This window comes from Nansenia antarctica (assembly GCF_963989245.1).
Source record: "Nansenia antarctica genome assembly, chromosome: 17".
Lineage (NCBI taxonomy): Eukaryota > Metazoa > Chordata > Actinopteri > Argentiniformes > Microstomatidae > Nansenia > Nansenia antarctica.
In genome coordinates this window covers 10,921,240-10,948,292 of record NC_137687.1, presented here as the reverse complement: position 1 = coordinate 10,948,292, position 27,053 = coordinate 10,921,240, and the positions used below count along the sequence as shown (strand labels likewise).

General features: G+C 44.8%; 1 protein-coding gene across 1 annotated transcript in view; it reads right to left on the bottom strand.

The window, feature by feature from the left end:
• synpo2a (synaptopodin 2a) overlaps nt 1–26,934 on the bottom strand; it is a gene marked incomplete at both ends in the record, with an annotated part of 31,541 nt that extends 4,607 nt beyond the window's left edge. Inside the window, 5 exons of the mRNA XM_080547293.1 lie at nt 933–1,555; nt 6,924–10,804; nt 12,764–13,608; nt 15,688–15,839; nt 26,827–26,934. Coding sequence (XP_080403419.1) covers nt 933–1,555; nt 6,924–10,804; nt 12,764–13,608; nt 15,688–15,839; nt 26,827–26,934 — 5,609 coding nt within the window. The remainder of the gene's footprint in view (nt 1–932; nt 1,556–6,923; nt 10,805–12,763; nt 13,609–15,687; nt 15,840–26,826) is intronic.
• Between the last annotated feature and the right edge of the window lie 119 nt (nt 26,935–27,053).

Below are 27,053 nucleotides of genomic sequence, written 5' to 3'. Positions count from 1 at the left end.
ACATTCATAGCCACCTGCTTTCATTTCTACATGGCAATTTACATTTATTTCCATACATTCTACCCATAATAAAAGTCTATGCCCATTCCTTAGAAATACTGTCCTTTCCATCGACTCTAAGTGCTATAATCATCTCACTGATGGATGAAATAAGACCTCTGAAGCAAAAAGAAGGGTGAAATTACACTGCCAGTCATTCATTGATTCTGTCCAGCAACGCTTGATGAAGTGAAAACCAAAAATGTGACCATTTAGTAAAAGAGGGCCATGATAGACAGCCCTCAATATCAAAACATTCACAGGCTTCATGTGTACCACATTTCAACATGGTTAGCCTCATAGCATAATTGTCATGCTGTCAAGTCATGCTTCATTTGTGGTCAGCCACAAGCTTTGTATGTAGTGTCAAAAATGCCTATGTCAAAGAGATGACTTGGGCAGATAGTGATTTTGGAATGTAACACGCATTCTGATAGGCTGATGGCATAGTAGGCAATAATGCCCAGTGAATCAGCAGTGTTAGGAGAGTAGAGTTAGGCAGATATCTAAATTTGGCCAAAAATATGACTTAGGCAATTATGCTATGAGGCTAACGTTATTCAAAATATCACTGGAACAGTCTAGGTCTCTTTACTCATTTCTGGCAAGTGAATTTGACTCTGTGGGCTCAAACACATCACCTTCACCGTGGCCATAATATCTCTTAAATGAAACTGAATTGAAGTATAAACATGACAAATAACCCCTCACTTATCCTCAGAGAGTCAGTGTACCAGCTAGCCCATAGTAGCTAGTCTTTGTCGTCTTGATCTTGTCGTACAGTAGGTATGCCCGATAAAAAAACAAAATATCTCTCTGCTTAATTCACCTGCGCTTTCTTTTATTCGCAGTATTGGAGAAGAAGAAGAACACTTCTGACTGCCTCTACCTACCGTCTCCAGGCGGTGGTGTTATACACAGACACAGCTCTGTATTGCTGCTGCCCCAGGGGGTTGCTGTACTCAGAACTGGCCCCGAAGCGGCCAATGTTTACCTCAGTCATCGACCTCTGAGGCCGCCACTGTCTGGGCAGGGAGCGGTACCCGCTGACGGGGGCCGAGGCTGTGCTCTTGGCCGGGGAAAACAAGGGTGGCAGGGAGGCCCGGGTTTGGCTTCGGCCTTGGTAGCTCTCTCTCCATCCTTGGCTCTCTCTCCATCCCGGAGGCTTCTGCGGAGGCTCGTAGGACACCCTGGCCTTCCATTCGGCCGGGGGCTCGGGGAGGAGTTTCCGCTGGGCGGCCGAGTGGACGTCGGAGGCGATGGACTGCCGGAGGTTCTGGATGGCGAAGGCCTCGTCGACCAGGCCCAGGGGGTGGCGGGACGCGGCCTCCCAGGGGGTGGTGCGTTTGTGGCCCGTCTCCAGCCAGGACGTCTGCCTCTCCCGGGAAGCAGCAGAAGCGGACGAGGAGGCCCAGGACAGGGGGGGTCTGGGGGAGGAGGCGGACGCTGAGCGGAGGCCCAGGGATGGTAGTTGGGTAGCGGGTGGGGACAGAGAGTGAGAGTAGCTCCTGGCCAGCTGAAAAGAAAGATTCAGATTCATGTTTAGTTTTGTAAAGAGGCTGTTTTTGTTTTGTTTGTAGGACTATCCTTTCAGCAAAAAGAAGGATGCAACTTGGTCGTTACTCATTGAGGACATATATACGATTCAATATGTGCTTCCTTCTCTCGCAGCGACAGTAATGTGTTGAACTGAATTAGTCACTAGAGAATTAGACACTACAACTAGATTTATGTATTTACTTCCTCATTAATTATCCATTAGCTGCCATCTAGGGGACCACTAGTCTTCCTGGTGTCAACATGTTTTCAGTCAAATAAAAAATAATTAATTCTAATAATAGTATTTTTACATGAATAAAGCCTTCATAGGTAGTGCAGTGATTCAAAATGGTCCACACAAACCCTGCAAATTCCCTCTTCATATGTTGTTGAGTGAGTACCAAGAAACACTGTGTACACTCACTACAGTGGATTCCAAGAGGCATATCATAACAGAAGTTGCAAGAAGTAAGGCCAGATGACAGCGTACACAAGATAAAGGTCATCCCTCCCTCCCTTGATTAAGACGTTTTATTGCAACTAAAGACCAAACCATAGAAGATGCCTACTCAAGCATCTACTTCACCAGACAGAGAGCTCCAACAATCTGCATGTCCTCTGATTTCTCAGAACAATTGACTCATGAGAGTGGGTTTCCAAAGTCAGCCAAATTTAGCTTGTTTAAATTGGATCTGCTGCCTAGCCTGTGTAGATTAGAGTCAACACTTTCAAGGTATCTCAATGAGTGGGGGAGGAATCTCAGAGGGTCGTTATCTGTTCTCTCTCATTATATCAAAGACGAGGGCCTTTTAAGTCGCCCATCAGGATGCCTGCGCAGGGCAGGCAGAGGAAATGTGTGTCGATTAGGAAAAACTTGGCAGTGTCTCCTGAATCTTCTTTATCGTCTTGCGATACCTTCAGCCATTATGGGAAGGAGTGTGCTGCCACCATCTGGTGAATAGGTGTAACAACTGCTAATTGGATCAAAACAAGTGGGAATCAAAAGACAGACAGCATGCAAAAGAGTGTAGTCAGTGGCAGCCAAAGGAAATCATTGTAGGAGTCAGTGTTATGGGGAACACGTAGAATAGTGAGTGAAATATCTGGTGAGCTGTAAGATGAGTCTAGGAGCTGTCTACAAAGTATTGTGGTCCAGCTGTCATCGTATCCAGACAAGAACACATACGACTAGGCATAGGTAGATTAGAAAACCATTTAGGGTCATATTTTCATTCAGGAGCGATGTCAACGAGGATTTGTCTACATTAATCCATATTGTCCTTATCATTTATGTATGAAATGTATACGCTTTCAGAAATATGAAAAATTATTGTCTGACTGTGTAATCCAATATTGAATTACTTTATTTATTTATTTTTTCTCCATATTATCTCATAGATTATTCAATTTAAAAGGTAAATAAAGCATAAAAAGTAAGAATCACTATTTCAATCACCAGAGTTTGGTCGAATAGTCGGCCTATGCTTGTTACCCAATGTGAGTCCATCCAAACCTGCGAGTGACTACAAGTCTCAGTGACAGACAGGTGAGGTGAGGACATGGTAGCGCAGCACACTGACAGGGGCCTAAACTCAGAACACGGCAGTGTCCCAGGAAAGACTGGGCACGTAGGTCTTTAGTGTGGGGGCGTCCCAGATGGCAGGTTTTTTAGAGGGTTTTTTGGGTCTGAGACAGATGTTTGATTCGCTCTGCATACGGTGCATCAGTGTTACGGGTCAGATTATCGAGATTTATGTATTTTCAATCCCTGTCGGCCTCTTAAAATAGACCTGACTGACCGGAATAGGAAGAGAGGGGAGGGAGGGAGGGACAGGGTGGTCACTGATTCTGATCCCTGGGTGTCTGCCAGGGGTGTGGGGGGGTAGACGGTCAAACTTAGATGGTCACCGTGGAGTCTGGCTCTACTATGCCATGGGGGGAGTCTACAATGCACAGTCAGTTACCTAGCCTGTTGATTGTGTCATGGCAGGTGGAAGATTCTGGCGTGACTCATCTCGTTGCCAGACTCTTCTGGTCAACTGCCCGGAAGGTTCTCTGGTGGACCAAAGCCAATTAAACTGGCCCTTAGTGTCCAATACAAGGCCCAGGAGAATCTGCCGGTCGCATAGCAATTTGTTTGATTGTTTTAATCTACCAAACAGATTAGAGTTTTTGGTTATTCCAGGACGTGCACAATAGCCTGGGGACAAGGTTATTGGCGTGCCAACGCCACAAACAGAATTGATCTTTTTGAGTTTGGGACCTAATCCTCCTACGTCACTGGTTGTAAGGACATGCAGTACATCATATCTGCTGGCCGTCTGATGAAAACCGCTGAGATGTGAGGACAGCTGCTGACAACAAACAGATTATGTGAAAAGGATGTATGCTTTTTGGGGTATTTTCTCATTTAATTCAATAATGAACAAGTGGTAGGCCTACTATCAATGAATCAAGACTCATTCCTTGAGTCATATCTCAAGTCTCTGGTTATGAGTTTGGGCCTCCCCAAAAAATTCAAGCAAAATTTGGAAACTTGCACTGTAATGTTATAATAATGTAAAAGGTAGAGGAAGAAACACCTGAATACATCTCTCTTGGTGTGGATAAAAATACATACTACATCTCTGTGAGATTGAGAACAAGCAGGTGTAACCAATAGCGCAGCGGCGCTACTCTAGTCAGGTCATTCAACTGGGGATCGGATTCCTCCAGATATAGCCTGTGGCTTTGGCTGTCCGTCCGTGGGCAGCCCAGCGATTGATATTAAAACTCCCACTTAACAAAATTACAACCCCCTTTAAAATGGCTCGGAAACTGTGTGACGCAACACGGGTGAACATTTGGGTCACCCTGCTCGGTGCTCGCTCATCCTCCGAACGTATCTAATGAGGTCGCCACCGAATTCAATGAGGTCGCCAGGATAGAAATACCCATGCAGCATCAGTGGGCATTGGCTTTCAACAGTGTACATTTGTGCTTTCTGAGCACTTTCTTTCTTGAATTGTAGTCCAGAGTTTGGGTAGGCGAACCTTACGGGTTGCTAAGCATTGTCTGCTGGCTCTCACAGGGGAATGCCTTGACAGCTACTGTAGTTGTTCCCCGGGGGGTGCAGGGAGGTGCAGGGGACTTAGCTAGCTAGCGCTAGTTAGCTAGTGCTAGTTAGCTCGGCCCCTGGGTGAGCGAGAGAAACGCGGTCTTCGTCGGGGGATGCAGTGGTGTGGCCCGGGGGGGAAAGGGGTTATTGGAAAGGGGTTGGCACTTGACCATTACATTTACAATACTAAAACTCAGCTAGAGTGTGAACAGCGGTATGACAATAAATAGGCCTATAAAAGCTTTTTTAGAGGACCTTGGAATAAATGCCCGACACTGTCACCTCTGTGGTAGTCAGTCACCTTCATATCAAAGTCACTTTCATATCACTAATCAATATTTTATAAATTACTGAAAATGTGCTGTACAATTCCAAAATATAAACCAATAAATGGATGTTCATCTCTAAAGGGGGTAGGAAAACAATGTGTGAGTATAGAGAAGATAGAAGACAACTTATTGGAAAAGTGACATAGCAGACTTCTGTCAGATGTGAGGAAAAGGAAGATAGAGTGGAACAGAGTGAGACACAGAAACTGCATGCAAAAGTGACCAACCAAGGAAAGCCAAACAGAAGAATAAAATACATTTAATGGCACTGCAGTGACGGAAAAGTGCACAATGAAGAGAGAGACACACAAAAGACAATGATAAAGAAACAACATGAAGAAAGAAAAGCATCCTTATGACAACATTATACCATAACATGACAGGGTTCATCCTAACTCACTATGAATAAACTCTCCTTTTGTGCTCTTATAGTATGTTGTTGTATGATTTCATCTTCGCAGTTATGTAAAGCTAAAGCAGGTGCAAAGAGACATAGAAATATTTAAGATGCAAATCCTTTTTTTTGTGTGAAAACAGACGAGCCATTGCAAGATAGCTAGTGAGTCGACTGCCTAGATGAAATACAAGCCTATTAACCCTGGCACCCCTGCTCTCACTCTCACACACACGCAAAATCTGTGACGTGGTGACTGTTTAAATTTAGGCACGTAACATGATGCAACAGGTGGTCAAAGTTTAAAATAAAACCCAACCATTCAAGCAGGGTCTTTGGAAGACACTGAAGGAAATTGTACAAGATCTACATCCGATATAGAGGAGTACATTTGTCCGAGTACATTCCACCTCCAAGAGATAAGGCCCTACTAAAAACTATACTTATATAGTATACTTACATTTATAAAATACAATACATTTCCTTTTTGCAATGCAATATTATCAGAATTTGTTTGGCAAATCAAAGTTGCCAATTGTTCTAATCCATAATTGCATTTCGGCATTACAATCATTACATCAATAAAGTTCTAAATAATTTCACTATACATATAAAACATACCTAGATATTTAAAACATAGCCAGACAGCTTGTGCTCTCAAACCTGTGTCTAAATATATATATCCACTTAAAAGTCATGACACCAATCATATACATAGTGTTTGGGGTTATATCTTACCATGTATAAAACCTCACCAACGCTGTTAATCAATACCTGATCGACTGATGATTTCTCTTCTGTCTAATCGTTCGTCAGGCCAGTTTTGAGGGATACATATTGAACATCTGCTGCAATGCATGTTCTCAGAATTAACCCTGGCTCACACAGCTCCTAAATAGTCAGTAGCTCCGACACTGTTTTACCTTACTAATCCCTCTTCTCTTATTTCTAAAAAATAACTTCCTCTTTCCTTAATAACCTGTTCCTTTGAATTCTTCAATTCGCCTGTTCCTTTGAGTTCTTACATATTATCTGCCCACACATTCTGTAAATACCTTTTTCATCAATTTTGAACACTGCTCATATCAATCAACTATGATTCACGCCGTAAGTCCATGTGCATTATGAGTGCAAATACTCTATGTTTCTTGAAAAACGGATACCTTATTATTTTTGGCTCAGGCAACTAATATACTGAGTTTAGGTTCATGTAAATTGTATCTCAAAGAAAGACAATTAAATGCTATCTTTGTAACGCTTTGCTTGAAAAACAAAGATGATATGTTTCATATAGCAACACATAGCAGGTGGGGGGCATTATATCCAAATTGATTATAAAGAACCTAACATTGTACCATCATTTCATATAAAATACTGCATATCAGCTCTGGCATTTAATAGATGGTTTAAAGCTTTTGATTCATTTCACAATATATTTCACATGCTTGTATTGTTATTAGATCTAACCAATGTTGTCTCAAGCAAAGACCAAGAGCACACGCTCTTGTTGTCAGAATCACTCCACACTCTCCACAGCTGTTGGCTTCCACACCTGAGCTGAACTCTTTTTGGCCATGAACCTGGGCTTTGGAGCGGCTGTGGCACTGCCCCCAGAACTGGACTCAGGCTTTGACGCTACTGGGAAGCTGGGCACCACATAGGTGCTGGGAGGAGGAGCCTGGTAGGGGACTGAGGGTGCTGCTTGGTAGGGAGGGCTTTGGGCTGGTTGATAGGGTGGTTGGGGTGCCTGTTGGTAGGGGGCGTTTGGAGTTTGGGGTTGGTAATGGGCTGGCGGGGCTTGTTGGTAAGGAGTGTTATACGCTTGCTGATACGGTGCACCGGGAGGAGCTTGCTGATAGGGATTGTTATGAGCTGAGGGATACGCGTTCGCTGGACCTTGGTGGTATGGACTCGCGTCATGCATTGCATGTTGAGGGGGCATCCCGTAGGGCTGCTGGGGTAGTTGAGGCTGCTGGGGAGGGTAGGGAGCATTCATTGGTCCAGCCGGCTGGACAGGGGCAGCTTGCTCGTATCTGATTGGTGGGTTGTTGTTTTGGTTTGGAGGGGCAGGTGCTGGTGCTGGCGCAGGGGCAGGCTTTGGCGTGGGGGGCTTGGCCTCCACCGCAGGGCCGTACGTAAACAGGGAGGAGTTGAGCTGATAGGGCTGATGTTTCATGACGTCTATAACAGCCATGGGTTTGGGGGCTTTCGCTTTTCCTTTTGCGTTCTTGGCTTTAGCCGCTGGGCTATTCGGAGGGGGTTGCTTGATGGCCGCCGGCGGGTAAGAGGGGGAATGGATAGGGTTGTATGACAATGGAGGCGGAGCTCGGCAGCAAGAGGAATATTTAAATGAACTCGGTAAGGAGGGAGTGGGCGACGCGGGTCTTGCCTTGTTCGCCTCGACAGTGGACGAGTCCACGACAAACTTCTCCATACGAGACAGCCTCTTTGCGAACAACTCGGCTCCTTTCCCTCGGACGGCCGGCATCTCGAACGACGAGCCCGCGCCTCCCGGAGTTAAGACGCTTTTCATCGGGTTGACGAGGGGTGGTGACGACTTTTCCCGAAAGGTGTAGGAGTTCATTCGCTGCGGGGGAGGGGTAACGGAATGGGGAGGAGCCGCACTTTGTGGCGGATTCCACGGTTTCGGAGAAGGTTGAGGCACTCTGTGATTTTCGATGGGGGCTTGTTGGGGATTCACTTGGGTCGGCTGTGGTGGCTGCTGGGCCCAAGGCGTTTGAGACTGCGGCTGGGCCGGGGCCCACGCATTCATCGGTTGCTGTGGCGGAGCCTGCTGATGAGTCGGCTGTTGCCAGTTCTGCTGTTGTGGAGACTGCGGCGGGGCCTGATGCTGATCTGGAGTCCAGGCATTCATAGGGGGCTGTTGGGCTTGCTCTGGAGGTTGCTGGACCCAAGGAGGCTGAGGCTGGGCCTGTGCAGGGGATGCAGGGGCCCATGCAGTCATTTGGGGTTGGGGCTGACCTGGTGGTGGTTGCGGTTGAGCAGGTTGGACCCAAGGAGGCTGAATTTGGGCCTGGCTCTGAGGTGGTGTCCATGCATTCATCGGAGGCTGAGGCGATGATACCCAAGGAGGTTGAGGCTGGGCCTGGGTCTGGGTCTGGTGCCATCCCGGTTGTGGAGCCTGATGCTGGGGCTGTTGCACCCACGGGGCCTGTGGTTGGGACTCGATTTGAGGTTGTTGAACCCATGGGGATTGCGGTTGGGACTCCGGCTGAGGTTGTTGAACCCAAGGTGGTTGAGGCTGGGACTCCGGCTGAGGTTGTTGAACCCAAGGTGGTTGAGGCTGGGAATCAGTCTGATGTTGTTGAACCCAAGGCGGCTGGAATTGTGACTGTATTTGCTCTTGTGGTTGAGCCCACGGTGGCTGTGGCTTGGCTTGTTCTTGAGGCTGGGCCCAAGGTGGTTGTTGTGGTTGTGATTGGGCTGGAGCTGGAGCCCAAGCATTCATGGGTGGTTGAGGCTGAGGCTGAGGATTGGGGGGCATAGGGGTCACCCAAGGGAGCTGTTGGGGGGACTGACTTTGAGCAGGAGCCTGGGGCTGCTGTTGCTGGTGTGTTTGTGTTGGAGCTGGAGCTGGGGCCCAAGTATTCATGGGTGGTTGAGGTGGAGGCTGAGGCTTTGGGGGCGGAGGGGTCACCCAAGGGAGCTGTTGGGGGGACTGACTTTGAGCAGGGGGAGCCTGGGGCTCCTGTTGTGCGTGTGTTTGCGCTGGAGCCCAGGAACTCACTGGAGGAGGCTCAGGCTGCGTATGAGGCTGAGGTGGATGACTAGGACCATTTCCTCCCCAAGGCGCCAGTGGTTGGGACTGTTGTTGTTGTTGTTGTGTTTGAGGCTCTGGTGGACTCCATTCTTCGTGTTGTTCAGGAGAGGGGGGTCTGGCAGGAGTTTCCTCCTGGGGAGCAGGGGCAAGAGGGGGGGAGGGCTCGGGGACAGGTGTGGCGGTGGGCTCCAGTTCCGGAGCCGGGGCGTACTCTGCGGTGGGGGCTACAGCAGGTGCAGGGACGCTATTTTCAGCGTCTTGTGGCAACTCTTGGTCGACCACCTCGGGCTGAGGGGACCAAGGCGGAGAGTTGGGATTAATGGCAGGCTTGGGAGCCACCGGCGGAGGCGTCTTATGCTTGACTCTCGGTGACTGGAGGAAGTTGCAGGCCTCAGCTCCCAAGCTAAGGTAGTCCTCCTCCGGCCCAGACTCGAAACCCAACTTCTTATCACTCCTGTTGAGGAGATTCAAAAGTGCCGGGTTGGGCGACATTTTCGGAGTGTCTTTGAACGAGAACATGGCGTTCTTCTTTCTCGTGTCCTGTAGGATTCCTGTTTTGATCGCTGGCACTGAAATGCGCTCGTCACGTGAAGCGATCTGCTCCCCCTGGCCTATAGCCTCCTGGTTGGTCCCACTCATTGTGGGATAGAAAGGGACGGGTACAGAGTTTTGCACTGCGAAGGGTTTGGCGGTTTGATTGCAAATGGAACTTTGCATTTCATTACTTTGGTGATGGACTACACCGTTCATACTAGCTGAGTAATGCTGGATGTGTTGCTGCTGCTGTTGGTGCTGTTGGTACTCTTGTTGCTGTTCGTATAGTTGTTGTTGTTGGTGATGTTGTTGTTGTTGTTGTTGTTGTTGTTGTTGGTGGTGGTATTGTTGCTGCTGCTGCTGCTGCTGTTGTTGATATTGTTGCTGCTGCTGATACTGCTGCTGCTGGTATTGCTGCTGCTGCTGATACTGCTGTTGTTGCTCATAGTACTGCTGCTCTTGATACTGTTGGTACTGCTGTTGCTGCTGCACATTCACATCCACGTAGGCATGGCTGTCCGTGGTGGCCTGCATATAGGAACGCTCCTCTATCTGCTGGTAGGCTGCGTGCTTCTCAGTCTCCTGCACCGCCTCTACGGGGATTCCCTGGCGCCTCAGCTCCTCATGCTCCGCGGTGATATCATCCATCCTCTGGCGACACTGGGCGAACATCAGAGCGCCCTTGCCCTTGGTGTCGGGCAAATCCCCCATCTCCTCTCGGTTGTTAAGCTTGCGCTCGATTTCAAGCAATCCCGTGTCCCAGTCGAAGGTAAGCACTCTCTGGGCATTAGCGAGGAAGTCCTCGTCGATCTCTGACCCGCTGGTGGCCAATAGGGTGAACTCAACAGCGTGGGCGTCTTTTTCGTCCTCGTCTTCGTCCTCGTCCTCGTCGTCGAACTCGGGTTCACTCTCCCCAGTGCCGTAGCTCACAAGCGTGTATTTCTTGGCCCTCTGCCGACGCCTCTTGAACATCAACACCCCCTTGTTGTTGGGGTTGGGCGGGGCAGCGGTCAGAAGGAGAGCAATGCGCTTACATTTAGACTTGGCCTCCTTCACCTGCTTATCGGAGAGACTCTCACTTCGCCTGAGTCCTGTGAGCAAGAGAGAGAGAGAGAGAGAGAGAGAGAGAGAGAGAGAGAGAGAGAGAGAGAGAGAGAGAGAGAGAGAGAGAGAGAGAGAGAGAGAGAGGGGAAAAAAGAGATGATCAGTGGGGGTAGGGAAGAGAGTGGAGGGATATTTCAAATGGTTACTACTTCATTTTAAACTGCACATGAAGGTATGGGTATTAATAGCCTGGGTAGAACTGAGACCACCACAAATCATTCCATTTGGATGAACATCCATTGGAAAAATAACTTGGATTCCTAAATCATCAAAGTCACCCCTAACCCTATCAATTTTACCTCCAGTTTGAATTATGTTTATTATGGTTTTTTATTTGATATACTGTTCATATCACCAGGTTACACAACTTTCACTCAGTAAAAGTCCCACCCCTATTTCCAAGATTGTTGAAACAGTGAGTTTTGGTAACACTTTAAATTAAGTTGCCCCTAAACCTGTGTAACAATGATGTTATTCCTCTATTAAAATGTATTCACATATCTTACAACTTAACAACAGCTTAGGATATTCATATGATTGGCATTTTTAACTGATATAATATGTATTTTTAAATCCCCCAAATGAATATGCCCACTTTACAACTAAAACATGTATGCAAATGCAATAGAAAGATATGCCACATTTAGAAATTCATAAAAACAACTGATCTTATTTGATGTAATCCTTAAAAAAAAAAAAAAAAAAAAAGATTGTAACTAATTTCAAACAATACATCCAATGACAAACATGCAAAACACCCCATATATCCCAATATTCATAGACATAATCAATAATGAATTCATTCGTGCATTCATTCAATACTGTCCCTCATCCAGACATGTACACAAACTCCACCATATAGATCTGTCACAGACACCAGAGATTTGATCGTTAAATTCAACTAAAATCCTGTGACAACGACCCATGAAGTGATTACCTTAATCCTCTGACCCTAAGAGTAAGAGATACCTAATAATTCTCTCTTGTTTGTTCGTTGATAATATCCAACATTAACACAGCTTTGGTAGCTTGTTCACCAAGTGCCCAAGAGTGGAGACAACGGCATGGCCGAAAGAAAAGATTTAAAATAGACCAGCACCCAGAGCACCTTTACCACTCCATATCTGTCAGTTCACAAGCTCCCCACTTTAAGCCCTTCTGTTCCTCTCGGATATGTCACATTTGCCAACACTTAAACCCCCAAGCCAAACCACAGACACGACATCACACCACACACTCTTTAACCTTACAACGACGAAAGCGACGATAAAAAAGAACCATCATTACACGGTTTTATTCCTGTACGACTAACCTCAAGGTGGAGGAGACGGGAGGAGTGAGCGAGGAGCTCGTTGTGCAACACCAGATAAGACGGTGCAATTCTGAAGTATCGGGTAACGGGCCAGTCAGTGCAGCCATATGCTGGTGTCTGTCAAAGGGCCACTTCTGCAGGCATCATCAACGTACTGTGTGCTTTATTTATGTCTCCTACACGCCTCAAAGTAATGCCCCCTACCACTCTGGAAGCCATAATTGTCATCAATCCTCTCCAGACAGATAGTAGGAGACCATTTAAACTTCTCTAATTATTAATTAACTTTTAATTTTTATTTTTTTAATGTCCCTCAGTCTTTCTCTAAACCTAACTATGACCGCTATACATAATGGTCACAATCCCACCGGACACTGCACTTGGAGAACACTTGTGAATTGAACTCTATGAACTCGCATTATTCAGGCTCGAACAGGGCCTAGAGTATCTGCTTGTATCTACATGAAGCCCCTCCCCTCCCCCCCCCCAATTTTGAGGCAGCATTTTAACACACTACGGCCGGCCACCCATCTAAGGAATGCACACATGCTGTCCAGAGTGGACTAAAAATGCAATATAGCCAACAGAGTCACGACAGTCATCTGTATACAGAATCAGGTATAGGTTTACTTACTGGCGTGTTTGGCCCGGTGCTTGTTGGGTTTGTCAGGGTCCCTCTCTGAGTCCGAGTCCCTCTCTCCTGCCGGGGCGTCTCCCTCTGAGGGAATTCCAAAGGACACAGTGAAGGAGGCGGGAGCTCCCTGGTTGTGCCCTCCTCTTTCGCTGTCCGCTGGGGATCCGACACTTTCCTCACAAACACCACCCACCCCCTGGGTGGTGTCCCTCCTCGCTGCTGCTGCTGGGGGCTTCTGCTGCAGGGGCAGAGTGACCTCCACCTGGCCCAGCAGCGAGGAGGAGGAGGAGCTCAACACCACCCCGTGCTGACCGAGGGGCTCCCTGGCCGGGCGCGGGACGTAGAGGGAGTGGGTGGTCGTGTGGAGGACCTCAGTGGACCCCACCGCCTCTCCCGTCTGCATCGAGGCCCCCTCGATTCCGACCGCACTGCCTAGACCGCTGCAGACGTTGTTGTCCTCTTGGCTGCGTTCGGAGAGGGACAGGTGGAGCTCCACCATTGCTCCCAGAGAGAAGCTCCCCTCCCGGGGAGCCGCTTGACCTCCGTCACCTCCAGGGAAGCACTGGGGGTCTGGATCACCACTTCGCTCCCCAGGCCCGGGCACACAGAGCTGGGTGCGGACCACCACGCAAGTTCCCCCCCCGGGACAGTCTGCGTCGCTCTCTGCCTCCCCAAAGTAGGCCTCATCCTGGGATTCGGATATGTAGAGGTCACTGGGGGGTTGGGAACCGCGAGGAGATAGGATGCGGAGGGTGGTACTTTCCAAAGCTTCGCCAGAGGAGGCCCGATTCCCGTCGGAGAATGGGTCGTCTGGCTCAACGTCCTGGGGGTTGAGGGAACAGCATCTGTATGGGAGGGAGAGGGGAGGAGGGGTTATGGAAACATCGTTAGCCTCATAGCATAATTGCCGTGTCGTGCTTCACCTGTGGTCAGCCGAGCCATCTTTGTATGTAGTGTCAAAAACGCCTATGTCAAAGAGATGACTTGGGCAGATAGTGATTTTGGAATGTAACAAGCATTCTGATAGGCTGATGGCATCATAGGCAATAGTGCACAGTGATTCAGCAGTGTTAGGAGAGTAGAGCTAGGCAGATACAGTATCTCAATTTGGCCAAAATATGACTTGAGGCAATTCGATTGTTAAGTCGTGACGTGTTTCCGGGTCCAAAGTTGGCTGAGGCGCTCTCTTCGAAATGCCTCAGTAATAATAATAATTCATTATATTTATATAGCGCTTTTCCGAGGCTCAAAGACCCTGACAATATGGGGGAAACGGAAAAGTGCTGTGTACAGTACACTGGTACTCTGGTGCAGGGAATTTCTGGTTTGGACCCGGAAATTGCTAAACGTCACATTTGACGTCAGACTTAACAACCGAATTATGCTATGAGGCTAACGATAACTTTCACCTCACTACATACGCAGAATTCATCCAACAAATTCTATTTGTTTTGACACCATCTTCACTTTCCTTATAGCCCCATGTTATTGTAATATGGAATACAGTGTATACCATACAAAAAGCTCATAGGCCTGCTTGTTTTTGTTTTGATCGTTTGATTGTCTTCGGATTTCTCATATAGCAATAGTAAAGGCTCTGGCCCGTGCATGTTGATGAGCTAATCTCATCACCCCAGTCCTCAAGTGGTCCCCCTAATCAAGCGAATTCAATCTCATTCCCTCATGTAAAATGACTCAGAGTGGCAAGCTCTCTGAAGTGGAAAGTAATCGCATTTCAATGGGGCCCCACTTAATTTCCCCCCTTTCAACATCATGAATGAAAACAATATGTCAATCTCTGTGTGAATACAATTACCGGAATGAAGTCAATTAGACCTTAGCCATTAGCCACCACCACCCGTTCCTCTCTCCAAACGGAGAGGAAGAAGCTACAGTATATGACTACAGTATATGACTGGTCTATATTTCAAACAATAATACGGCTTGTGGCCTGGGGTGGTCCTAGTGGTCTAGCACTGCGGTCTACAGTGCACACATAATGCCCATGTCGGCATGGGTTCAAATCCGGCTCATGCCCTGCTGACATGCCCTCTTTCATGTCTGTCTTCACTCTATCTGTCCAATAAAATGAAAACTATTAGTGAGGACTGCCCCCACTCAGAAAAAACAACAACTTTAAAAAATAAAAATAAATATGGCTTGAGTTGCCGCCAGTTTTCCTCTCCGCAAACCAACAGGGGATAGGGATAAAGAGCACTGTACTGTAATGAGACCCACCTCAAAGGGGGGAGGTTTGCCATAAATGTGTCTTTAAATATGGGCATTTAAAGACACCTACACCAACATCTGATGAGGTGTGCGACTCCCAAGCGGACAATTATGTTGTCTACGTTTACAAGCTGAGTAATGGCGGCTAGTCGATCATACACACAAATCTGCAACAGCTGGTTTGTCATCGGCAAAACCACTCAAAGGTCAACGGCCGTTGCCAAAGAAGCCATTCTATCTGTCCATACTTCATATTCTGCTCCACTCAACTGTGTACAAGCCAAGGACATGTCATACACAACACGCAATCTAAATGCAAATGCAGTAGTGCCAACCCTGGTGCTGCTGGTTTACATACAGGGCAGGCGATACCTGGGTGATTTGAACGTGACACTGGCCAATGCAGTGGGTCATATTAGAGCATTGATTTTAATATGGATCAACCTAACATACATGATTATGCATGTTCAAGTTAAGTATTCTCGTTGTCAAGTGCAAAATTAAACAATAAATGCTTTAAAATGCTATCAAATACATTGTACATTAATAGACTTGACATGCAAATATGATTATGATTATGATTATTATTATTATTATTATTAATAACTACTGGTGCCTTTTGACAGTTCAGCTATCACATTCTAAACGGTCCAGGCAGTACTTATATTACGGTTGGTCACTGTTTGATATGTTACCTTTTGACCAGCAGCTGAAGGCAGTCAGTGGAGGCGTCAATGAGGGCAATGGCTTCTGGGAGGGTAAGGTTGGCACACGGCTCGCCGTTTAGTGATACCAACTCGTCCCCCTCACAGACCCCCTCCTGGGACGCACGACTCCACTCCTCCACCTACAGGGTTTAACAGCCGGGTTACAGAGTAGAATAGACTCTCATATATCTTTAACCAACTCCATGTCGAGCCAAGTTCATTGGCCAGACGTGAAACAGTGTTTGTGATGTGTTAAGCCACGGCATTAGATGACCTGGGGCCGGTTGCATAAAGATAGATCCAGTCTTAGACTTAGATCTCACTTTAAGTCAGTCTTGCTATAGACTCTAACATTGTCCTGTTGCATAAAGCTCACCTATGAGTGACTTAAGTAAGACTGACTTAGATAGCCTGTTATGCAATGCATTCTAGGTCAAATAGCTAAGACACTTGACATGGCGGGCGAAACAGCTACACCTAGCAGCAGAAGATCTGAGAGATCAACTTCCTTTTCTTCTGCTGAAAACGTATGTATAATGGAGGAATATAATGTGAAGAAAAGTATTCTGCTTTTTTAAACTTTTTTTGCAGTTTTAACCAGTGAAGTAGTTTACCGCGCTGGAGTTACAGTGTTAGCTAGCTACTAGCCCTGACTCGTTCCCATAGCAACACAGCTCTTAAATCAAGCTTAGCCAGGGGGGAAGGTGGCTAATTTTCTAAAATCAAAATAAGTCTTATTTTCTATGCAACAGGCAGTCTTAATTAGACTGGTCTAACCTGAGAATATAAGACTAGTCTAAGGCTTAGACTAGTCTTAATCTATCTTTATGCAACCGGCCCCTGGTCTGATCATGCAAGCGTGCTGTAGCTCCATCTGCTACACTAGCAGAGAGTAAATATACTGTTATAACATGTTCAGTGATGTCTATAAAGAATCGGTAAAGAGAAAATGAAATGAAATGAACTCTGAATGGCATCTCCAAATGACAGCACAACATAGGTGTTGGTCTACATAGGTAATCACCACTTCATGCTCTTTCACATCTTAACCCACTGTTCCCCTGGAAACATTGGCTGTCAAATCAAAATGCTTGCTTACCTTATTCTAAAGCGCTTTACAACGGCCTCTCATTCACCCATTCACACACACATTCACACACCAATGGCGACAAGCTATCATGCAAGGCGCGCTCATTTGGGAGCAATTTGGGGTTAAGTGTCTTGCCCAAGGACACTTTGACATGTGGCCAGCCGCGGCTCGAACCGCCGATCTGCGCCACAGCCGCCCTATAAGTCAACTCTCCACTTCAGGTCAGAGTCGTGACTTCTCCGGAAGTCAGGGCCGTGACATCATCGGCCTACAGCGTTCCCCTCAGACATTAGAACAACAGGTGCTTGGGTCACGTGACCCAACAATGCAAAATGGCCGCCCCAGGCCCATAACCCAGACATCTAGAATAGTGGAGCAGTGAGGTGGCTAAGTGCAGGAGCTACCTCTGACCTTCACTGGCAGTTTGAACTATGACAGAGGTACTGTAGGCGGCCACCTCTAAACAAGCCAGCTCCATAATTCAGTCAGGAAAACATTTGAACCACTATAGTCGCAGTGGAGTGAGTTAGTTAGTTAGAGAAATAGGTTACATCTAAGATGGCCATCAACAATAATATTGAGTGTAAAGGCCAAAATGTAGAGTTAATGGGTACAGTAGTTACATTATTATGGTTTGGGAAAAGTTTGTATAATCATATCATCATATGATTAATGCTGTAAATGCTGTGTTTCTACTTAATTGCACATAGCTTTTTTATGCATTGGAATGTTGCGATTTCTTTAGCTGTGTAGCTTTATTGAGTTAATACCAACGTCTGGTCTGAATTTCATGTGAATAGCTGCAATGGAAATATGTTAAATAAAAAAATGTTGATGTGTTGAATACTTATTTCCCCCACTGCATATGTGCAGTTAATAGGCTAGTACTCCAATAGAACACATTTAAAGGTCACCACTTTTAAAATCGAATACGTTATGGGTTTCCCTCTCTCATAATTGGTTCCTGAGTCCCACACCATGGTTCATTAATAGGAGTGGTGTAATAATAAGCAGCAGGATGTCATAAATTGTACACAAAAGGCCATTTACACAGCCAGAGGTAACATATTGCTTCAATAACTTTTAATAAGGGTATAGGCCCATCGGCAATATGACCGTGTACTGATATGACACTGAAACTATGAAGTGGTTTTGATAGCTATAGAAAACACATTTTGAAATCTGCCCAGTTCAAATACATTCTTGACAGTGTGGACAATCTCCAAGTGTGCAACGCTGAGCCCTACGTTCAACCACAGCCGTAAGGACAGAGTATATTAGACACCTGAAGTGCTAATTGTAAATAGTGTACAAACTAGATTCATACATGTTGTCAGTGCAAACAAATGTGCACACTACTGTAATATGCATGGTTAGGTTCATTGACAGTTCTCTTCTGAATGGCTCTGAATGCGACATCTAATGCCCCCTAGTGTAGCTGCTGTGACAGTATTCTCTGAGGTGGATTTTGTATCATGACACCGTTATCAAAAAATAAAACAGTCACCCTAGCTTCTTCTATTTGCAGTATTTATAGTGTTGTTACCCAGGGTGACCCCCAGGGACAGCAAACCACATCATTATGAACGTCTCTCCTTCCAAGCATAACATTTAGGCATTTATATAGAGTACAGGCAATTACAGGGACTATCCCCAAGGCCTCCAGGACTTCCAAGACTATTTAACAACCTAGAGCACAGCTATATGAGTAAATAAAGCTTTCCCATGGCTCATAGAATATGAATGCTAAAAGGACAACAGAAACTGTGAAATTGATTTTTTTTTTACAATTGTGTCATTGAACGCTTAGGGGCGAAAAAAACACTGACAATTTCATAATACTATAATCATATCAGTAAAGAAAGCCCTGAAAAGATTACACTTCTCCTAAAATAAATTTTTCTGTGCATTTGTTACTATTGGTTAACAACAACTAGTGAATTGATGATTCACTTGCTTAGTCAAATGTATCGATTGTAAGTCGTTTTGGAATAAGGCGTCTGCTAAATGCCAAAAAGGTAAGAAATGTAACATAAACTGAAAACAAACACTCACACATCTACTTCCTATCTAAAGAACATTTGTTGAACTATTGTCGACATAGGTCAGCACTCAGCAACCTTTAGCAGTGCAGACCCATACAATACTGTTGATGACAGGAGTTATCTCACATAATTGTCACCATACAATGTAATGAAATATTTCAGGAAGAAGTGACTCATCTAATTCAATGTCAATGCATGCATTCAAATATCATATCCAAGGAACACGATTGTCAACAGAATGTTCCCTTCCGTCTCTATTCCCGTCAGCCCATTGGCGCCTGGACAGATAGAGCGTTACCAGAAACAGGCCTGTCGAATCATAATTGGCAGAACATACTCCTGTTACCACAACGCACTCCAAACCCTGTCACTACCCTAAGAGAGAAGAAACACACTGTGCAACTGGGTCTTCTGAATTCCCCCTTCAGAGCCTGGCTGCCACCTACCAGAGCCCAAATATCAAATCACCAAACCAGAAACAGTCCCCAACTCGAGATCCCCAAAACAAGAACAGCAAGATACAAAACATCCCCCATCCCATTCTTTACAGGTCTCCTGAATGCCAAATAACACAGGATGAACGTCTTAGCCTTACCCACCACCGCCATAGACTGTGTTGATAAATACCCAAGATTCACTAAGTTATTATCACAGTTTTTTTATCCAAAATTGTGTTTTATATTTGTATGTTGTATTTCATTGATGTAAATATTGTTGTATTTCAGTTTCACAAACTGCAAAAATAATATTCAATAAAGAAACTGGAAACTTTTTGTGAAAACTATTTGTGTGCTGTCACTGTGACTAATGTTGTTCTTTTGTTTTGTCACTAGATGGCAGTGCACAGCCAACACAAGGGACCACAGGTCATACACAAAATGAGCCTTGCATTTTCTCTTTCTCCAGAGTGTCTTGCAGGGAGACAGACTGTAATGTGTACCATTTCCCCTTATGGCACTAACCTACTGCCTTGCTTTCATCCCCTGCCTTATCTCCATTTCATCTCATGGAACAATTGATTTATTCTACTATTAATACCATGACTACCAATTTGATAACAATGACTATGTCTGGGCCATTTCATGTTGTAGGGTCCGGCTCGGTATAAAGCCTTAAAAAGGCAACAAACCTAAGATAATAAAACAATAATCTCTACATCCCCAAACATGTTTTATGGGGGTTTCTTTTATGAGTTAGTAACCGTTGGGTAAAAACAGTGCGACTCTGGTCTGGGTGGTTTTCGGAGTCATCTCTGTGCAAACAGGACCGTATATGGACGCCTCCTCCTGTGAGCCTGTGTGTTTGGACTCACACCTCTCTGTGGGAGGAAGGACCTGGAAGGCCTTGGACCACCACAGGCACACCGCTCCTCCAAAAAAGGACCTTTTTTTCTTTCCGACTTCCTAAACCACCCGGCGATACACAGATACTGTATATAGGATATACACAGATACCTACAGTACTGTATGCCAGCCAATTGTCTGGAGACAAGGCCTGTGCTTGCCTTTGCGATGTTAAACTAAACATCAGCAGCAGGTTGCTTACAGAACAGAGGTGACTCTAGCGTGCAGATGCTCTCTGCTGTATTGTTTCTCATATCACTGTTGCTATTCTACGACTGGACAGTGCATTAAAAGTTTAGAATCAGTCACTCTGAAAACAGGGCAGCTATCAACACACAACCATGTATAGTACCCATATATACAGGCACTACATGCACTCGTATACAACTCTGTGTGGCCACAGTGTGTGTTCAGTCTTTAACCCATTCAAAGATTTTTTTCAGAGTCAGACATGTTATGCTGAGGGCTCTGAGGCCAAAACGAGACGATTTATGCCTACGATATAACTTGCCTTTTTCCAGATTTCAGCTTACTTTTTAGTGTTTTCAAACACTAACAGAAACCACAGGAAGTGCAGGGCTGTATAGTGCATACACAGCTTCAGGCACTTCATACTTCATGCAGCTTTAAGCAATTATGTTTTCAATTCCCAGGCAGCAGACATTGTCCAGCTGTCTTACAGGTAGCGATGGCCGCCAGTGAAATACTGTAGGTAGGTAATGACTGCAACGACCTACTATTTGCATCCGTATTCAATCGAAAAACCTGTAACCAGTTTCTGGAATCACAGACACACCACGTCATACTGTGGGTTAGGACGTGTCTGGAATGATTCAAACAACACGAAATACAGAAATCACTCAACTCGTGGCCTGGGGTGGTCCAGTGGTCTAGCACCATGGTCTACAGTGCACACATATGCCCATGTCGGCATGGGTTCGAATCTGGCCCATGCCCTGCTGACATGCCCTCTCCCCCTTCTTCTCCTTACTTTCCTATCTGTCCAATAAAATGAAAGAAATATGAGTGGGACTGCCCCACTCAGAAAAAATAACTTAAAAAATAAATAAATAAATAAATCTCTGAACTCAAAATGTCTCGGTAGAGTAAACCTGAACGTTCCTGGAAAAAACGTGTTGTTCTGGGAACTATGGGAACACCCCAGCACGTTGGTTGTAAATTGAATAAAACGATTTGTCTTCTAAAAACTCTAGGAACGACCTGTGAGGAGACGTTGTTTGATAGTTCCGTGTTCTAAATGAAGTTCCTATGGTACACCATTAAGACTAAATGCACAAGTAACACAAGGTTTCTTTACTCTGAGAGAAGCAAGGCAACCCGATTCTCGGGCCTGGAGGGCAACTCAGGAAAAAGGCTATCTCTCTCAAGTTATGACTATTCCCCCTAGTTTGAAATGATAACTATGTTACGGTACATGTGGGAATACGGTATATGTGGGAAAACTAGGGTAAGGGTTAGGTGCTACGTCGACTTGGTACATGCTGGCATGTCTAACCTTAACCCTAATCCTATCCCTACCTCTAACCCTAACCCTAACCCTAACCTTAACCCTAGCACCCTAGCACCTAACCCTAACCCTAGTTTTCCCACATGTACCGTCTTCCCACATGTACTGTAACAACTATATTCAATTGGAATGACTGCCATCGACTTTATACACAGTGACATTATCACAGTAATTCATTGGAGACCCAAATTACTTTAAGCTGCACAAGAGGGTACAACATTGATTGATATGTACCCAGTTGATGGTAACGTAAGTCTGCCTGCAACAATAGCATTGCTAAAGAACAAGGCCGAAAGATAAGCCGTGCATTACAGATCGACATGTTGGGACAGGCTAGCACTGGGGTGCTATGATATAAAAAAATAAATGTAGTGGTAATTCTTCTTCAAAAACATCTAATAATAGAGGGATACACAGTCAAGACTTCCTTCGTCTCATACATTGATCTAGTGATTCATCTTTTTAATATTGCCTGTAAATGACTAAATCATTCAATTATGATTATATAATGATTGGAGCACGTTGGGATGCAACGTTTGCAGGGAAAGCGCTATACAAATAAAGTTGTTATTATGTATAATATTATTATTATTATTATTATTATTATTATTATTATTATTATTGCAATAGCCCCGGTTCACACAGTCATTAGAAAACAACCAACTCAAAGGTGAGGTGCACCTGTCTTAAACCTTTTAGTTACAGCATGTTGTCATTTCAAGGGACAATAATACATTTGATATTGGTGTAAAATGCTCCTTTTACTCTAGTAGAATGCCCCTAATCCACAGTAGTACTATATGTAACCAAAGCAATGGAATTCAAAAGGAGTGTTGTTGTATGATTTGATTCATACATACATGTATGAATTATCAGGAAATCACTAATTGCAAGGCGGTTGGTTTTCAGGGAACATTACAAAAGTCTAATTCACTAATTGCTTCAGGGTCAAGGGTAGACTTCCATACATTGAAACGACCAGACAAAGAACTGCTATAGGCTGACATTTGCCATAAAAAAAATACAATACAAATATCCCCCACACCTTAAAGAAATGTGGTATGAAATGGCTAGATTTCTGTTTGGGGGAAAAAAGGGTTTCTGCACCTTTAAAGAAATGAAGTGGGTCATGACATCACCCTGGTTGTTCTCAAGCCAGGACTCCCAAAAGTCAAGAATAAAAAACAACATCCCTTATATGGAGGAAACTGCCTCCTGAGGGTGGATACCCCTCACACTGCTCTGCCAGTCAGTAGACAGAGCAGCCGCTTTCCTTTTGGAAAGAACTCCCGGCTTACACACGTAATTCAGAAGCTTCAAATAACCCCCACCATATGAAACTATCTCTGCCAGTGCAGAAGAATTTCTCATGATCTTGGTATGTTAACTTTTTAAACTTAAACTGACAGCATTGCTCCTCCTCCTCCCTTTAAAACAGTCCAAAGACAGGTTAAAGTTATGTGTTCCAGATGAGTTGCAGTAGTACAAGGTCATCCCTTCCTGAAAAAAACACAAACAGCTAAGGCATCTACTCGTAAAGTGACGTCATCTAGGGCCATTTCACACCAGTGCAGGCAAATATTTGAAGACAACATTCACACAAAGTTTACAAAACAATGTGAGTGGACTTTTTTGGGGGGGACCCTGTATGCACCCTAGATTAAAAATACCAAAAATAACAAATGAATAAATGACTATAATGAGGACGTCATGCATAAGACCATCTGCTCCGAGGAGTGGGGGTGGGGGTGGGGGTGGGGGCCAAGGGCCGGGGGGGTACTTTCCCTACTGATTTAATACACCTTTAATTCAATTCAATTTGACCTATTACCTTCGCTGCTCACTAGAATGGTCTCTTTCATATGCTGCCTTGTCTAAAACAGCTCAGACTCCTGCCTTGTAAAAGATCAGATTTGAGGTGAATAAGCCAGCTAAACCTTCTCATTCGGACTACAAATAGACCAGAATATTATCTATCTACATTATTATATATAGATATAGATTTAGAAATGTATCTAATGCTATAAAATAGTAATCTAATTTGGCATTTTCTCTATTGTGTTCAATCTGCTATGCAGTTTGTATTTGTTACCATCATTTCAATGCCCCCAAATAGATTAAGAAGATCAATTAGATTACAACACACATAGAGTCATCCAAGAAGACATACAGTACAAAAACATTCTTTTTGAAAGTAACAAATCATGGAATTCTGCTTTTACATAAATCAGTTGTGATTCAAAACAGGACCAGAAACAGCAACCGTAACATAAACTCCGAAACCTTGGACAGACAAACTAACATACAGTGATTGAAAAGGCATGACGTTATGGTAGCACTGTAGCTTTGTGTTGGTCTAAGAGAAAAACAGATATCTTTTGATTGTGGTCGTTGCCACGCACTCCAGTGCCAGGTACTTAACGCTCGGTGATAGATGATTTAGCTCGGTGATAGATGTGAATACCACCCAGACTTTTAGGAGATTCTCGAGGCCTTACTGTCTCAACTCTACGCTGGAGAATCCTTTAATAAAGACCATTGAACATCATGGAGAAACAAAAACAATATCTTACGTGCATAGATCACGAGAACTAGGAAACACAGTTAAAGCAATACCGGTCACGTTGTTCTCACACCTCCTTGGGAACAGCCTTGTCTCAATGAGGTTAAAGCGATAGAAACGGTATAGAAACTGTATACAAAAATGTCATATTTAAGCCATAAAAAACGCTTTCTTTTGGCACAGGCTTTGATGTCAGAAGAATGCAGGGTAAGATACTTTTTACTCTCTACTGTGAGCATGACAAGTTCATGCTAGAAACAACATGCTGTAGCTTGGCGACTTCGCTTACCACTTTAGCGATTTGAACAGTCTTGATTTCAAAGTGTAGTAATGGATGGTAATTGGTAATGACCATTTGGGCTATTTCTTTGGTTTGTGGTTGAACAATTACATCGTTGGTTGGTATATTACCACCACCACCACCACCAATCATAAGCTTTTAGACAGAATAGAATGAGTATTTCATGAGGTACTCAAATATATATTGGGTGAGATTATTTGATGGTGTTGTTACCCAGTGTTCCTTTAGTGCAGGGAGAGAGGCGAAAGGCAGATCTGCTGGCCAGAAGCAGTCATGGCCAAATACCTCATCTTACCCCATCCCTCAAATCCACACTTTGACCTTTGCTGGAGTCCTGGCTGTGTTAAATGAATCAACCATATTTCTTCGCCCTCTTCTGCCAACTTCTTCTGTGTGTGTGTGTGTGTGTGTGTGTGTGTGTGTGTGGGTGTGTGTGTGTGTGTGTGTGGGTGTGGGTGTGGGTGTGGGTGTGGGTGTGGGTGTGTGTGTGTGTGTGTGTGTGTGTGTGTGTGTGTGCGTGCGTGCGTGTGTGCGAGCGCCTGTGTGTATGTGTTTGAATGTTTTCAACATTTGTGATGATAATATGTGAACCATATTGAAGATCATAGACTTCCCACATAGACTTGTCACCCCTTGAAAAGAAACATTGACATCCATAGCATGTTGCCATATCCCCTTGCACAACACATCAAGTCATAGATGAACTAAGTCTTGTCGAGAGACTTCGAGAAGTTATCATTTTGAATTGCTGTACTTCAACAAGCACTGACCGCACATGACATTTTATTGCCACATTGACCCAATAATACTGTAGCTACACATAGGCCTATACCACTGAGCTTTAGATTAGTTTTGACCCTATTGAAGCTGAGGAAGGCCACAGTTTGCTGTGACAGAGTGGGTGACAAATGCTGAACAAGTTAAGATAATGTAGCCTACAGTTTCTATATGTTAGTACATGGGCAGATTGTGTTGACCAACACAGTTACAATCAGTGGCGGACTCAGGCTGTTTGAAGGGCAGGGGCGAAAAGAAAAAAAGGGCACCTACTGCACAACATGGGTCCTCAGTGCACATGGTCAAGTTTAGACCATTGGAAGGGCACCAATAGGGCACGTCCTCTCTTTTTCGCCACTCAAAAGGGCATTTTTGCCACTCAAAAGGGCACTTAAGAGAGACGTTTTTTCAACCGTGGGGGCACCAGGAGGGGCGGTCGCCCCCCCTGCCCCCCTCAAGAGTCCGCCAGTGGTTACAATACATCCTTAGTGTACCTTGAAACCTAACTGCTATCACTGCATTTGAGAGGTTGGACAAACTAGGCCTACATAAAAACTACAGTCAGTGGCCTATCCTAATATCATTAGCAGATTTCTTTATTAACTGATTTTGATCAAACATGATCATGTCTGAAAGATTCAATTCAGTTTGTAAATGATGTTGTGAATTCTGTCCAACAGAGCTATAGCTCTCCTCTCTCCGGTGTTATGTTTTGTTTAAGTTGGTACCTCTCCGTGACCCATGACGGCACGCTCGCTGCACATTTGTATCTTCTCTCAGCTGTGTTTAGATTCTTGCTGAAATCTTTAGGAGTGATAACAGATTGCACTCGCTCTCTGCCTCCCATGCACACTCCTCGCCTTGGCCGTGACCATGTAGGGCTCCAAGGAATCCTGCTCCAAAACGTTGCCGACGCGCAGACACGTTGGAATCAATGCCTGTTGCAATGATCTTGCATTCGACCCAAAACATTCCATAGTTTAGGGAATTAATTCACTATTAACTGGATGAAGACGTCATCCCTTCCAAACCAAACGACCTTCCATCCTAATAAATAGCCACCATTTACTGTAGTTGCACCAAATATAGCAATCTGGCCATTAGGAAATGGTTATTGTAGCTGGTTATAGGACTATTTGGATTATGAACATGAACATTTTGGTCTGGCTGCAGTTCACCTACCAAGCTCATTATATTGTTAGATAGGCTACTACAATTTGTACGCCATCACCTTTAGTGAAACTTTTGTGTGCCATCCTCTTTAGTAAGACAAACAATGCCTAAACGTGTTCAATTTGGGAGATCACCAGAAAGAAACGTAACAAAAAAAGGCTCCAAAAGCTAAAACAAAGCACAAAAAAAAAGTTCAAAAGTTGAAAAACAGTGAGTGTTGTCATTGGAATTTCATCTGAAAAACATGCATTTTAAACTTCTGGGGAAAATATAACAGTAATTAGGTTATAATCATGATCCTTCCTACCTGAAAAACCTGCAAACATCGGTAGGAATCTCCCTCTCCCTCACGGAGCCTGAAGCCCCAGGGCGCTCCGCCGCGCACCGTTATACAGATGTAATCCCCGGTGCCCATAGCCGCACGCAGCTCCTCAATGAGCTCCCTGCACCAAAACCGCTATCATCAAGTTGTCAGGAGGACTTGGACCGACTGAGCTCTAGGAAACCCAAAGCAGCACAGTTCAGTATATAATT